Source organism: Strix aluco, chromosome 1 (assembly GCF_031877795.1).
Source record: "Strix aluco isolate bStrAlu1 chromosome 1, bStrAlu1.hap1, whole genome shotgun sequence".
In the NCBI taxonomy this organism is placed as follows: Eukaryota; Metazoa; Chordata; class Aves; order Strigiformes; family Strigidae; genus Strix; species Strix aluco.
This window is the reverse complement of record NC_133931.1, coordinates 153,041,647-153,055,374: the sequence shown is the minus strand read 5'-3', so window position 1 is coordinate 153,055,374 and position 13,728 is coordinate 153,041,647. Positions and strand designations below refer to the sequence as shown.

General features: G+C 36.4%; 1 protein-coding gene across 5 annotated transcripts in view; it reads left to right on the top strand.

The window, feature by feature from the left end:
* Positions 1-13,728, top strand: part of ULK4 (unc-51 like kinase 4) — a 252,397-nt gene that overhangs the window by 69,709 nt on the left and 168,960 nt on the right. For all 5 annotated transcript variants that reach the window (XM_074840823.1, XM_074840813.1, XM_074840835.1 and 2 more), the window contains exons 23-24: positions 1,624-1,751; positions 10,036-10,169. In XM_074840823.1, coding sequence (XP_074696924.1) covers positions 1,624-1,751; positions 10,036-10,169 — 262 coding nt within the window. The remainder of the gene's footprint in view (positions 1-1,623; positions 1,752-10,035; positions 10,170-13,728) is intronic.

The window sequence follows — 13,728 nt, the reverse complement described above, 5'->3', positions numbered from 1 at the left end:
AGTAATACTTGGTATGTTAAATGTGTGTCACACAGTAGATTTTAAACTTTGCACACAACATGCAGGCATACACTACACACCTCTATTCTGTAGTGTCACTCGCTTGAGAATCCAGCTCAAATGTTTGAAGGTAGCTTCTGTTGGTGAGGCCATTTGTGCTCAGTCTAATTTTTGGTTAGAGCCAATGGACTTGGTTTGTAAATTCTGGCTCCGGTTTTAATTCTGTGATTTTTTTGTTTGTTTTTTGGGAGAGAGAGAGATTTGAAGTAGGGTTTGTGTTTTCAGAACGAGGCATTCTGATAGCCCAGTTTCGTAGAAGAGTACAGATGAGTACCAGGTATTTTTATTCCTCAGAGGCAGAGGATACTCCATATGCATCTCTGCCTTTTTTTTTTTTTTTTTAAATTTTTTTATTTTTCTCCTTTGGTTCTTCAGGAGATACAACACATTGTTGGACAGAGCATAAATGATCCTCATCTTATGCTTTTAATACCTCATAATACCTTAATACTCATAATACCTAATTTTGTTACTCATAATGTGAGAGCTCTTTTTTCCTTCTACTGATTCTCAGCTTTATTCCCTTGGAAGCTGAGGCAGTACACATGAATGTCACATCTTTCCATGTGTCGGGCCACATTCCAGAAACTAGAGAAAAAAATCCTTTCAGTATACAGGGCAAAATAAAGAGAGAGAGGGAGGAAAAAGACGCAAGCTGTGATTTCAGAATCCAGTCAGCTAACCATTTTTAAACTTCTGAAGGGAAACACTTTGTGTTTATTCTTTATTTCTCACTATCCTTGTTAAGATTTAAAAAATATTCTTTCATTTGGATTTACAGGAAGGAAGGAGTTAGCAAGGATCTTAGCATCTTATAAATTGACTTTATCATAGGAATGGAGAAAGGTCAGTGGATTAGGAAAGTCATGGCCCTTACTGCTTGCGGTTTATCCTTCTTCTTTCTTTCCAAGTCCTAATTTGGGTTGTTCCCAAGGTGTTGAAAAGGTGTTCTTCACTTTATGAACCCAAAATAAAATTAAATAAGAACAATCAGAGAAAGTAGAAACAGTTTTGCCATCTATTTTGGAGCATCTGTTGTACAGTTCAGGGTTGTAGACATGATTGTGTCCAACAAAGGTGTTGTTTTTATTCTTCCTGCATATATGGGAATTAATAGGTAGACATTTATTCATATTTGTGCTGAATTATTTATGTATTCTGAAAATCCTTTAGTCTTCTTTTAAAATAAATATATTAAAATATTTTACATTTATCCTTAAGGTAAGACATTTTAAGGTGCGACATTTGGTCCTATCATACTTTGCAGTTCATTTTGTACCATTTTGGACATAGTACATCGGGTAGTGTTTTCTTGTTGCAGCTCTTGAGAAGATGTACAAAGCAGCTTTACACTGGGCCAGACAGAATTTATTTAGTAGTGTGTTATGGATTTTGTTGTTTTGGTTTTGGTGGGTTTGGATTTTTTATTTTGCTATGAGTGGCATGAAAAGTACCTTACTAATGCAGAATGCACATGAAAATGAGCAAATTTTAAATGTATACAGTGCAAATAACCTTTTTCCATAAAATAATATTAATGTATTTGTGTTTATTTCCACCAAGGATTTTGTGACTACAATTACACGTTTACTTGAAAGTCCTTCAACTTTTATTCGAGCGAAATCCTTTCTGGTCCTGCTACAAGTTTTAATTAACAACAGGAGGATGTTGCTACTCAGTTGTCAAGCAAGGTAAAGTGATAATGGAAGATAATTAGAGATGTAACGCTTATTTTCAAAGTCGTACCTGAAATACATTAAAATGTGTGGTGATTTTGAGCCAATGTTTTTGAAGTGAACAATCTTCTGTGTAATATGAATCCTTTTGTTCATAAGAATATAAAAAAAATGGTGTTCTCTTTTGTCTGGGGTTATCAGTAGATGATTACTCATAAGGGGAAACCACTGTCTTACAGGGAGAGTCTGTCTTTTACAGTAACTTGTAGTCCCAGTGAACGTTATAAAGGAGCAGATTTTGCTCTGGGTAGGGCAAAACAAATACTGCAACAGTGAGTTGTTGCTATTGGTGGGAAAGCAAAATAAAAAGGTCTGTCACGTACCTTCCTCATCTTGGGGTGTGGTCCACAGTCTTTTCAATATATAGGAACATTCAGGGTAAAATAATATTTCTTGGCTATATGTGTTGTTGGAATGATTTATATCCCTCCATGGCAGGAACTAGATAATCTTTAAGGTCCCTTCCAACCCCAACCATTCTATGGTTCTATGATATAATCACTGAATTCCTGTGACTTTTACATGAAATGTTTTATTTGTTTCTGTGTTTTAAAATACTTTGCAAGAAATGATTGCTCTAAAATTATATTTGATTCACAGTGGAATAGTGAATTTTTGTGTCTTCTGATGGCACAAAAACATTCCTGTATTAGACAAGAGGAAATTACTCTGTTAGAATGTAAATTATCACCATGTTTCAGGGGTGATTGAAGTCAGATGGAAGAAATTTTATTTGGGATTTATGTCTTCCACTGTTCATTATGAAGAACAGCAAAATGTAGTGTAAACCCAGTTTTTATGGTATTGGAATAAAGCAGGTCTGGAACTGAAAGTAAAAAAGGATGAGGCTTGTGGGTATATGTAAATCTAACTACATTTACAGCAAATATAACTTTATATCTTATATTGATGTTTGAGAAGAATTAAGACCTATGCATTGGAGCTAAAGGATTGGAGGTAGAAGGTGAGTTATACCATGAAGCCATTGTGAGAGGACATCTTGTGGGGTGCTGTCATTATATACCCCTCCACTCACATACGAATCTGTAGATATCCCAGTTTTAATAGATCATAGAGAATAAGTACTGAAGCCAAGTTTCTTTTTCATGTGTATCTCTTTATACTTCCAGAAATGTTTTATCAGGTGATATGTTCTGGTTAGTGTAAAATGTCTTTAATGATTTGTGACTTTTTGAGTGGTTGCATTTTTAATGACTGCTGCTATTCATATGCTTGTTATAGCACAGAGAACCGAGCTGTGTGGTTGGAGAAATGTCTGATAGAAGTCCTGTACTGACAGTTACTATTTGTTTATTTATGCCTAAGGTATTATGTGAAAGAGAAGAACTTTAATAATTCTTATCAACGGTTTGATCTCTTTTTTTATAATGCTTTCCAACGAGCAACCTTTCTGATGAGAATGTGTTGTGAATTTGGGATGTTGTTTTGTATTGTGAGTTTTGGCTTTATCTTGCTGTTTTATTGTGATGCTCCAGACAGAGCTGATTAGGGACCAATACATAATATAACACATTAGGTGAAACAGTAGGCAAACCTTATAGCAGCTTTATTGAATTGGTAAAATATTTTTCTTAATTTTTTATGTTTTCTACATAATTGTTCTTCAGTGAACAGTATATCTCTTGTCAGGATAGATCATCTAGACTAAAACCTTTCTCTTACATCCAGAAAGTAAGATGGCTGTAGTCAGATGAGAGAGGAGAAATAACCCATTATATGTGGAAACAACTACTTTCACAATATCTTGAACTCTGGAAGATTTTTATTAAGCCCGGCAGAGATAATGGTTATTTTTTGTCTTATACTGTTGAACTCCTGTTGGAGTATTTTAATTAAATGTCTCCAATTCTGTGACAGAAAAGTCACTTCAAAATTAAGACTCATAAATTCAAAATTGCTAGTACAGTAAGCAGTAATCAGTTGGATAACTATTGAAAATGCTTGATATACTCAAATTCTCGTTATGAAGGTCTTTGATTTGAGAAATATAAAGAGTATGTAGTAAAATGTGCATAATTTCTACTTACTGCTTTGTCTTGAGAGGTTGCAGCTAATGCCTGTAACAGGATTTATGTTGCTTTAGATTATAAAATCTGTTTATGATAAAGATAATCAATATAAGGCATTTTTTCAGTGTGCATCAGTTAAAGGATATGACGCAGATAATAAAACAGTCAGTAATAACTGTTTCATGGCAACACTGCATATATCTCTACAGCTTCAAGTTAAATGTTCAGTTTGGCATTGGAAAAGGCTTTTAGTTTAGTAATCAAAATTATATATGCTTTTGCAGAAATTTTTGTGAATTTCTTTTTTTTAAAAACCAAGTTCTCTCGATCTGTTGTAGTGTATTTTTAAATTATAAAATCAGTTGTGGTGGGAATGTGTAATTCAAGAGCTTGACAGTGGGTGTCACTGAGGAAATTGCACTAGGACTTTCCGAAGTACTATGAGATTTCAAGATCTGCAGATGAAAAGCATTTATATATAATATCAAATGTAATTTTGAAGTGAATTTTTTCTTACACAACATTGATACAATTCACCTGTTATTCTTTTTTTCTACCTGTCTCATGTAGTCCATTACATACCTTTTGTTCTTCCACATGTGATACATCTAGAGAAGATATGAGACCTTTTAGGCTCAAATAGCATTTGTTTGTTTATAATATGCAAATTAATTTCTTTTGCTAATCACCCTGAGTTTTCTAGTCTCCTTGTTCTCTCTGTGATTTGCAAAGGCAGACTACCTGTTAATGAGGGGAGGGATACAACCTGAAGTTTTGTTGAGACACATAATTTCATCCTTTTCTGATCTAGTAGTAATTTCTGATTAGTCTCACTGAATTGTTCTTTCTGGATCTAAATGGTTTCAGAGACTTTCCTAATTGGATAGAGACTGCCCTGAAGATTGAACTTCCTCCCTAAAGGATTTATTTAAACCTCTTTTTCTACTTTCTGCAGAGATGGACACTTGTGGAAAGATAGGGTAGTATTCCTGCCAGACCTATGCAGTCTGCAAAAGCCTAACTATGCACAAAAGCATAACTTCTGAGCAAAATCTTTCTCTTGTTATCTGTCCCCACCTCCCATATCTTTTAAATTTTCAGATCTTGTATATGCCCTCAAAGAAAAAACTTTATCTGGAGACCTATCACAAACTGACATTTAGAATAGCCTTTTGGCCTTATATGTTTAAGATTGGCCTAGAAAAATGGTCAGAAAAAGAACAGAAAAGCTTGGTGCTCAGTCAGATGGGAAAACATGGAAATGGAAGGCAGAAGGGAACAATTACACAAGTCAGTGATTTCAAGAGGAAAAACCCAGACAGCTCGTATCAAACTAAAAAAAAAAAAAAAGCCAACAAAAAATATAGAAGGGGAGAAGAAGGGATTAACCCTTCTTACTAGCATGATCTGCCATCCAGTGTTGCATCTCTGTAAAATAAACAATACATCTATGTTAAACATCCTTCAAAGATCATCATCCTTTTCTATTAGGAGAGGTTGACTGAAAACGTGTCCTTGAAATTGTCAGAATAAATGGACTATATATGTCTTCAGACAATGCAAGATATTTTTTAGTTTCTTGGAGGCCTGTCATTCTCTGTGAACTTAATGAACTGAAGGGAGAAGTAGGAGAAGTCTGCTAGTGAGTGAACTCCTGCTTTTAGGTTCAGTCATCTGGTGGCCGCATGCATTTTTTTTCCCCTGTTGAGATGCTGGTAAAGTTGTAGCTGAACTTTATTGATATATAAGCTGATTTTAAGGATGTTGAGGGTAAATGTCACTGATAGAAGGGAATTAAATTAATTTTAGAAAACAGTTTTTAAAGAGACTTTGAGAGGTTGCCTTTCTGATCCAGGTCAAGGTCTGTTATTCTTGAGAAATATTTTTTAATGATTGGTGGAAATTGGTGGGTATTCCATGACCTCTCTTTGGCAGCTGTTCTAATTGTTAGGTGTTCTTAACATTCAAAAATTCTTGTCATTTTCGCATTGAAATTTCAATTCTACAGGTTAAGCACAGAAAACAATGTAGTTTTTTTCCTTTTACAGTGACTTCTGTATGTTTGAAGACCATGTCTTACCAAGTCTCTGCTCAGTCTTCTGAATTTTGACTAAATTTTCTTTTTTTCATGTTGATCATCTTTACAAGTGAGCAGCTGTTACTCTTTTTAAGTAGTAGACCTCATTCCCATTCCTGTTACTCAGGACTGCTAACTCTCTGAAATTCTCCCCTTTTTGCTCCACTCTTCACATCTTTTCTCAGAAAATTTGGGTTGTTCTACTTTATTGTGTAGAAGCTCACTGATTGCAATAACATGCAATACAGATACTTGAAGAAATTTTTAAAAAATAAAACCTGGCTTCATAGACGGTGCTTTGTTTCTCATCATATTTACAGTACCACTTACATATTTTTTCATGTATTGTTAAGTGCAAGACAAGTGTATGCATTATATGAATTGAATAAATGTATTTCCATAGGCCTAGTTTTTCCCATTAGACAGGACACAGATTCTTCAGGGAATAAAAGTAACTGATTAATTGTTCTACATATGACTGAGGAATTTGTTGAAAATAGAGATACTGATGCTTTCCTGCCTATATACGGATCTGTACAATTTTCTCGAGACAGACAATGTTTAGTTGAACAGTAGTATCAGGGAAAAAGTAGTTGTGCATATTTTTAGAAAATCTTCGTGTGAATGGCAATTTCAGAAGAATTCTGTCAGGAGCTCCTGGACAAACTCAGACACAACAAGGAAGCCTACAGAGAGGGGAAGCAAGGACAGGTAGCCAGGAAGAATATAGAGAAACTGTCTGAGCAGCCAGGGATCAGTTTAGGAAGGCCAAAGCCCTGATAGAATTAAATTTGGCCATGGACATCAAGGGCAACAAGAAGCGCTTCTATAGGTACATCGGTGATAAAAGGAAGACTAGAGAAAATTTAGGCCCTCTCCAGAAGGAAACAGGAAAACTGTTTACCTGGGATATGGAGAAGGCTGAGCTACTCAATGACTTTTGTGCTTCAGTCTTCACTGGCAAGTGCTCCAGCCACACTGCCCAAGACTCAGAAGGCAAAGACGGGGACTGGGAGAATTGAAGAACTGCCCACTGTAGGAGAAGATGAGGTTCAAGACCATCTAAGGATCTAAGGGAACTGGCGGATGAAGTGGTTATGCCACTGTCCATCATATTTGAGAAGTCATGGCAGTCCGGTGAAGTTCCTGCTGACTGGAAAAGGGGAAATGTAAACCCCATTTTTAAAAGGGAAAAAGGGAAGACCTGGGAAACTACAGGCCAGTCAGTCTCACCTCTGCGCCTGGTAAGATCATGGAGTGGATCCTCCTGGAAACTATGCTAGGGCGCATGGGAAATGAGGAGGTGATTGGTGACCGCCAATGTGGCTTCACTAAGGGCAAATCATGCATGACAAATTTGGTGGCTTTCTATGCCAGGATTACAGTGTTGGTGGATAAGGGAAGAGCAACTGACGTCCTCTACGTGGACTTGTGCGAAGCATTTGACACTGTCCCACATGACATGCTTGTCTCTAAATTGGAGAGACATGGATTTGATAAATGGACCACTTCAGTGGATAAGGCCAAGTGCAAGGTCCTGCACATGGGTTGGGGCAATCCCAAGCACAAATACAGACTGGGCAGTGAGAGGATTGAGAGCGGCCCTGCAGAGAAGGACTTGGGGGTGTTGGTAGATGAAAAACTGAACGTGAGCCAGCCCTGTGTGCTTGCAGCCAGGAAAACCAACAATATCCTGGGCTGCATCAAGAGAAGTGTGGCCAGCAGGTTGAGGGAGGTGATTCTCCCCATCTACTCTGCTCTCATGAGACCCCACCTGCAGTACTGTGTCCAGCTCTGGGCCCCCCAACATAAGAAGGACATGGACCTGTTGGAGTGAGTTCAGAGGAGGCCATGAAGATGATCAGGGGGCTGGAGCACCTCCCTTATGAGGACAGGCTGAGAGAGTTGGGGGTATTCAGCCTGGAGAAGAGAAGGCTCCAAGGAGACCTTATAGTGGCCTTCTAGTACTCAAAGGGGGAAAGACGGGGAGGGACTCTTTATCAGGGAGTGAAGTGATAGGATGAGGGGTAACAGTTTTAAACTGAAAGAGGGTAGATTTAAATCTTTACTGTGAGGATGGTAAGACCCTGGAACATGTTGCCCAGAGAAATTGTGGCTGCCCCTCCCTGGCAGTGTTCAAGGCCAGGTTGGACAGGACTTTGAGCGACCTGGTCTAGTGGAAGGTGTCCCTGCCCATGGCAGGGGGGTTGGAACTAGATGATCTTTAATGTCCCTTCCAACCCAAACCATTCTATGATTCTGTCATAATTTTGTGATGGGAAAGACAACACAAAAAACGAGAACTCATGAGTTTACATAACTTTTGTATCTTTCCTCTCTCAGAATAAATGAACATACTTTGTATGCTTCTCAACTGTGATTAAGTAATAGAACGTGCTTTTAAAAAATGAACCCCCTTCCCCCCCAGCAATAAAACCACTCATGTTGAAGTCTACTCAGCCTACTTTAAGTAAATCTTAAACAGATCTAAACTTATTTCTATATAGAATCAGATGATTGTTAAATCACGGAAGTGTTTTCTTAAAGAAAAAAGTCCATACAAACTCTGATCTTTTGTCATGTCTTTGTTCAAAGTTAAACAATTTTTGGGTAAAAATTACTTGGTTGTCTGGAAAGGCTAGAGGACTTTATACCATTTTAATTTAAAGCATTAAATGTTTTATATTAAAGAAGCTTAAACCCTTTTAAGGAAAATTCTATTTGAAGTGTAATGTCAGATTTTTAAGTTCTCTTCTACCAGACAGATCAAAACTCCTTGTAATTTAATACAATTTCCAGAGATTGCAAGAAAAATAAAAGATGTCCCTATAGTCTCTGGGAAGTGCAGCTGAATGTTGCATCTGGGCTATTGCAGAGGTGAAAGGTAGTTACTGAATGGGTCTTTTGATTTATCTCTCTCTTTGTCTCTGTATCACAGTTCAGGAAGGATAAGGTGACTTGTAGTATTCCATAGCAATGATGCATTGTTTGCAGACCTAATCCTGAAAAATGCATTCCTAAGTAGTTTTTACTTCATTGAGTAAATCACCTTTTTGATTGAAGTAAACACTTCCTAGGATTAAATCTTGTGTTTGTGAGTCCTGCAGTTTTGTTATGTACACTTGAGGCAGTTTAAATAAGTTATTTTCATACTTCCATAAAAGAACATTGATTATAAGAATGGTATTTAAAAAAAAAAAAAAGATAATACTGAAGTACATTCTTAAAATCCAGAGCATGGATTTCACTCACCAGTGACTGATGGGTCTTTGCACAGGATCCCCAGGGAGTTCGAATGTGAAACAAAGATGTCAATATTATGCCCCTAAAGGGAAGTCTGGCCCTTCTGTCTATTCAAATGAGCATTTTAAAATGTTGCCTGAAGCATTTTGTTACAGGTATATTATTAAAGCAATCTCTTGTAAGTTAGCCAATAGCTAATAAATCAGTTACCACAGTTTACTATGAGAAATGTCATTCTGCAGAACAATATAGCTACACAGCACTTACAGTTAGAATGTAAGCATTGAGTTTGTCCTTTGAAATCTTGAACACCAGATTTCTAGAGAAAGGTGTAAAGCTAGTTTGGACTTTTATCTCTTTCTTGGCCATTCTAACTAGTGTTAACATTTTGATAGGCTGTAGTATGATTTATGTAGTATGACTTCTCTTGACTGAAAGATTGATCTCTTATTACATTGACTTAAATTATTCTTGCTTTTGGAATTCTTACATGTTGAAAATTAATGTCTAGTCTTTTGCTCATATTATGCATATTGGTCATATATTTCAAATTAAAGTGTATTTTAAAATTAGTCTTTCTGTCTAAGTCTGCAGAGGGATTCACTCCTTATATTAGCATCATATATTCACTTAAATAGGTAGAGTTGTACTTACAGTAGCTTAAGGGTTTCTTTCCTCTCGTTCCTTGACTCAGTCTTTTGTGTTATTTTAAAAATTGATTTATTTGAAAAGGAAAGTCTAAAATTTCAACAAAATTACAGAGCCAGAACTAATGTATCGTCGTGATTGTAACCACAGATAGTAGAAATGTCTGGTTCAGTAGTATTTTTGAGATAGTGTCATTTTTTTTTGTTATGAGAGGTAATGTTTTGCACTTGCTTAAATGTAGACTCGTGATGTATATTGAAAGAGACAGCAGAAAGACGACACCAGGAAAAGAGCAGCAAGGTGGCAGTGAATACTTGTCAAAATGCCTGGATCTTCTCATCTATCACATCGTGCGGGAGCTGCCAGGAATTCTAGGTAAATTCAGTTGGTTAACTGAACAAATCTTACCATTGCTTACTCCCTCAAGAAACAAGTATCTCCTTACATATAGAGGTGGAAAGACTGTGTTGTCCAATTATGTAAAGTTTGCACGATATCAGCTTCATGAAGTTTTTTAGTTATGTCATAATCAGATATTTTTTAATTGGAATGCATGGTTTCCTGTATTAATGCTTTGTATTTGTTGAACAGTAAGTCCCATCAACTCAGTCAGGAATAAGGCTCAAACATACCAGAAATTTTATCAATGATGTTCTAAAGATATTCCAAACACAGAAAAACCTAAAAGCAAATTTGCCTTGTAAAGCTCAGAGCTAGCAGAGATGCGACAGAGCATACCTGTGAGTATGTGTTGATCACTTACACTGGAACTGATGTGTTGAGTATTTGCTTCCAGCAATTTTTCTGGAAAATTTTAGCCTAGATACTTCAGTTGTTCTAGATGTCTGAAACTGATTTGATCATGCATAAGAAAAGATGGAAAGATTTACTCAGGGACAACATCAGTGCTACCTCAGCCCATCCCTTGTACTTAGGAATAAGGACTTGAAGTTTCAGAAAAGTAGCTTTTGTGCCAAGGATATGCATTTGGACAATTTTGTGAATATCTGCTCAAATTTCACTAGTATTTGAGCCTTTGGAATAATAAAAAACTACTTTGAACTTTGTGCTCTTCGTGTATGTTCAAAACAGAAATTTGCTTGGGTATAGCAGCTAAAGTCCTGCCATCATTAAATATGCTCAAAAGTTGTCATAGTGGGATATGAGGTACTGGGAAAGAGGGGACTTGCAGAAGGAACAGGGAAAGGCGTGCATGCAAATAGGACAAAAGCTGCAAACTGTAAGGTGCAATTTGGACTCACTGGGCAAACAGAGAAGAAACTGGAGAAGAAAGAAATTAATTCCAGAGTCTGGGGAGGCAGTCAGGAGAAGGTGATGAAGCAGGATGAGAATTTTGGCCATTTGTACAAGAGTAATAGATAAAATCTTGAAAAATTAAGGAGGATCTGTTGGTGAGATTTGAACATAGGATTGAATGAAAGAAATGTCACAAATTACTCTAGATGAGTAAGAATGGTGGGATTGTTCTTCCTGGAAAAAACTGTGCTATATGTTGTATGAGGAAAGATGAGGTTTTTATTTGAAGAAGTTAATTAGGAGTGAGTGAAGGAAGAAAGGAAGGAAGGGAAGGAAGGGAGTTAGGAAGGGAAGGGAAGGAGGAGGAAGGGAAGAGAGGAGGGTAGGAAGAAAAGGAAGGAAAGTGGGGGGAGGAGAAGGGAAGGAACTGAGTGGAGGGAAGGATGGAGGGGAGAAGGGATGGAGAAAGAGGAGGAGGGAAGGAGGCAAGAAGGAAGGAAGAAGAAAGTCTAAGATTGGTGCAGCCAGTCTGGATCATCATTAAAATTCTTATTAAAACTTCTGGTGGGTGAGATCTCCCACAAAATAAAGCTAAATAGGAAGACAAGGAAGGAAATGCTCTGAGTATTCAAGAAAAGAAAGGGAGCAAACCCAACCCTGACTGTGTATGCTTTGTCATTAAATGATAAAACATTTTTTTCATAAAATTATTTTCTGATGAGATGATGCCTGATTTGTTTTTCATCTTCTCTACATTATCGCTAGAATATTGAAAATGAAATGGTAGCACTGCGAAGGTCAGTAGACCTAAATGTCATGCTGCTATTTTAAAAGAAACTTTACTTCCTATGACAATGCAAATTTTTGCCTTGCTTCAAATACATGATCTCTTTTTTCAAACTAAATACCAGATTTGTATATTGGCTATACTTCAGGATTTGGAAGTCTCAGACTATAAATGCTGGAGGCAAAAATTCACCTCCTACTGTCTGTATGTACTATATGCAATTAATATAGTAGGCCCTGATATTTCCTCAGAAGCTGAAAAGTACCATACATTAAATATATAGTTACTATCATTTAAATACATAATACATCAATTGCTTTAACATGTACTCTGCTGGGTTTTTTACTACTGATGCACAATTTCAATGCATTGTTGACAACTGATATATAAAGCATAATTTTTACACTTTGTTTTTCTTTCCAAGCTAGGTTTGTGTGTTGATTGTTTTTATTAAGATTAAGCTATCTGTCCATATTTGCCCACGTGTTTCAGAAGGCTTTTTCTTTTTAATGCTCTGAGTATGACGAAGGAATGTGTTCTGCTTGAGGAGGTAAAAGCTATGGGCCCCTAAGAAAAATAACCAGATTTGCAAACTGGAACAGTTAAAAGACGTTTAACTGTTGATTTAGAATTAATCTTAGCTGGCTTTTTTAATATGCATTTATGTAAGATCCTTACTGATCCCATCTTCTTCCACCAGATGTAGCTATAAACCAAGTAGATTAAAAAGTTGTAGAAATTGTCCTTAAAGATACATTTAAACAAATTAAATTGTTAATCTTGTGTATAATTTTAAAAGTTTTCTGTTGTTGTAGGTAAGAAAGTAATTCTATTTCTACATTTATAATATTTAACCTATTTATCAACTGAAAAATTGGCAAATGTGATGATTATATAGGCCTTAAAACATAGAAAGAAAGTAGATTGTTCAATAAATTATTTGTTGGTAACCACAGAGAGGTCTTGCTGAATTACAGTATTGTGAGTAATTCCAAAGAAAAATGTGTTGATGAAAAAACAAGATTTTGGTTTATGTATTTGGAGAGTTTTAGGCAATGTTTTCCCTTTCTTGGGCAGTATATTATAGAATGAGTCAAATCTTTAAGGCTAGGTATTTTTACAACCTACTTCAGTACCAGGCTCTGTCATTCCTGCTTATGTTGAAAATTCAACTCCATGGGAGCAGAAGAAAAGCATTGGTATTATTCAACATGAATAAACTCTGTGACTTACTCTGGAAGGAAAGGCCTTTTCTGGCATGAAAATCGTATAAAATACCAAATCCTGTCCTTTATTTGTTTAATGTCTATGTGATTTTCCTTTTACAGTTCTGTGCAGCTCTCTCATTAGGGAAAAAAATATAGTAAGTGTTCTTTGAAGACAGGATTTGGCTTTTAATATTTTCAAGCTATAGGGACAGAATTTTCCTTCTTTGCATGTGAGCCATGACTTTTCTTCTGCTGCTTCTGTTCTTTATCCCATGCGGAAGAGGTCTTGCTTTTCTAATGCAACACAAATTTAGCAAAATGTTCCTTGATTTTATATCTCCTCTGAAGTTTGAAATATAATTTTCAATATTGTAATTAAAATTTTGTTCCCTCGTTATTGTGTCTGAGGTTTGTTATGGAGGCAACTAAGTTCTCTCATTGACCTGCCGCTACCTCTTTCATGAGAACGTGAGAATTCCTGTTGCTTTAGGTTACTTGCATAGTTGTTAAACATTGTGTATGAATATATGTGTGTGTGTGCCTGGCTGGTGGAGGGATCTTTTGGAAGTGCAGGGGGAGAGAATACTTGTTTCTTTCTCCCAGTTATACTATGCTGCAGGAGAAACATACTGCTTGAGGATTATGTCACCCACTACTATGGTGAATTCAGCTCTTGGTCAGC